We start from the raw sequence: 1,970 nt of genomic DNA, 5'->3' as shown, positions 1-1,970 counted from the left end.
CCTGGGATAAATTATGTATCCCTAAGAAGTTTGGTGGTTTGGGGTTTAAGGACCTCAGGAACTTTAATTTGGCAACGTTAGGGAAGCAGGCATGACGCTTTCTTACAAAACCCACCTCACTGGTTGCATCGATTTATAAAGCCCGATATTACCCTGCTACCTCGTTTATTGATGTTAAAGTGGGCAGTAGTCCAAGTTATGCTTGGAGAAGTATTATGGCTGCTCATGACATGGTTGTTGCAGGAGTACGTAGACGGATTGGGGATGGTCAAACAACATTGATTTTGGGATACCCGTGGTTGCCAGATGATCCTAGTCCTCTCATTCAAACTGAAATGCCTGAGGAACTAAGACATGCGAAAGTGACAGGCTTAATTGATGAGCAGACTAATATGTGGGATCCCTATATATTATCTGATTTATTTATTCCTGAGGATGTCAATCGTATACTCAGGATTCCTGTAAGCCCTGGTTATGGTGAATCGTGGTATTGGCTTGGGGACCCAAATGGAATTTATTCAGTGAAGAATGCCTACAGAAATATTATGGGCAATTATGAGCATATGCCAGGAGTGTTTGATAAGTGGATTAATATATGAAAAATGAAGGTGCCACCAAAGTGGAGGACTTTCCTGTGGAGAGCAATTTGTGATATCCTCCCTACCACTGCTAATTTAATTATTAAAAGGGTGGATATTGATCCTATATGCCAGAAGTGTGATTTAATGAGTGAGGATGTTATGCATGCACTTGTTACTTGTGATTATTCTAAACTTGTTTGGAATATTACAGGCCTACCTATCACAAATATTATTACCGATTCTTTCCCTGCCTGGCTAACAGCCGCGCTTGCAATTTTGACAGAGGAACGGAGTGGTACCTTGGTGGCGGTTCTTTATCACTTATGGCAGAGTCGCAACTCAGCCGTGTGGGATAAATCTTTACCTCATCCCGCCGGCCTGTGGAGGAGAGCATCCGCGGCAATGGGTTCATACCGCCACGCCAATCACCGTCTCGCGCTGCCGGCACCGCACGGACCGGAGCATGCCCATCACGCCAGGCCACGGTGCTTTGTAGACGCAAGCTTCTGTCACGCTACGGGGGAGGCGTCCTATGGAGTGGTCCTACTCTCGCCGGATGGATCGTTCATAGCGGCGCGAAACAGAATTCTACCAACTTGCTTCTCACCTTTTATGGCGGAGGCCATGGCTTGTAAGGAGGCTCTATCATGGCTGATCGAAAGGAATATGGTTGATGTGGATCTACTCACGGATTGTTTGCAACTACGGAGTGTTGTGCGCCAGGGGTCAACAACTGTTATGTCATATGCTGGACTCGCAGTCGACCATTGTAGGTCGCTGATGGCTTCATTTACTTATTGTTCGTTAAGTTATGTTTCTAGGCAGTTTAATTTACATGCACATGCTTTAGCTTCGTTAGCTTTTACTCAGGATCAAGTTATGACGTGGGATTTAATCCCACCTGACTCTATTGCAGCTTTGCTTCATTAATACAATCATTTATTGGTTGGCTTTCAAAAAACTTAGAAAAAAATTGATGTTGGTTATTATTAGTTGTTATCTTTATCTTTATCTTTATTATTATATTATTATATTATATTATATTATTATTATTATTATTATTATTATTATTATATTATATTATATTATATATATTAAAGCAAAATGATTGGCAAAAGAGTTTTCCCTCCAAAGTGTGAAAGCAATAATAACAATAACAATAACAATAACAACAATAACAATAACAATAACAATAACAATAACAATAATAATAATAATAATAATAATAATAATAATAATAATAATAATACTTACCTTAATAATACTAATTATTCTTATAGAAAGAAAATTAGTATTACTTACCTTAATAATACTAATTATTCTTATTAAATCATCTCCATAATTATGACAATCCTAAACTTTATCTAATAATTATTTAATAATAATAAT

The 1,970-nt window shown here is 38.3% G+C and overlaps 1 protein-coding gene across 1 annotated transcript; it reads left to right on the top strand.

Annotated features, from left to right (window-relative positions):
* Nucleotides 1–215: 215 nt before the first annotated feature.
* On the top strand, nt 216–1,511 carry LOC109147864. Its single transcript, XM_019295521.1, has 2 exons — nt 216–549; nt 793–1,511. The coding sequence occupies exons 1-2, from the start codon at nt 216–218 to the stop codon at nt 1,509–1,511; spliced, it is 1,053 nt and encodes a 350-aa protein (XP_019151066.1).
* The last annotated feature ends 459 nt before the right edge of the window (nt 1,512–1,970 follow it).

The sequence above is a fragment of the Ipomoea nil genome, unplaced genomic scaffold (genome assembly GCF_001879475.1).
Source record: "Ipomoea nil cultivar Tokyo-kokei standard unplaced genomic scaffold, Asagao_1.1 scaffold2036, whole genome shotgun sequence".
NCBI classification, from domain to species: Eukaryota; Viridiplantae; Streptophyta; class Magnoliopsida; order Solanales; family Convolvulaceae; genus Ipomoea; species Ipomoea nil.
The sequence above is the reverse complement of the archived record's forward strand: the minus strand, read 5'-3'. Positions and strand labels throughout refer to the sequence as shown.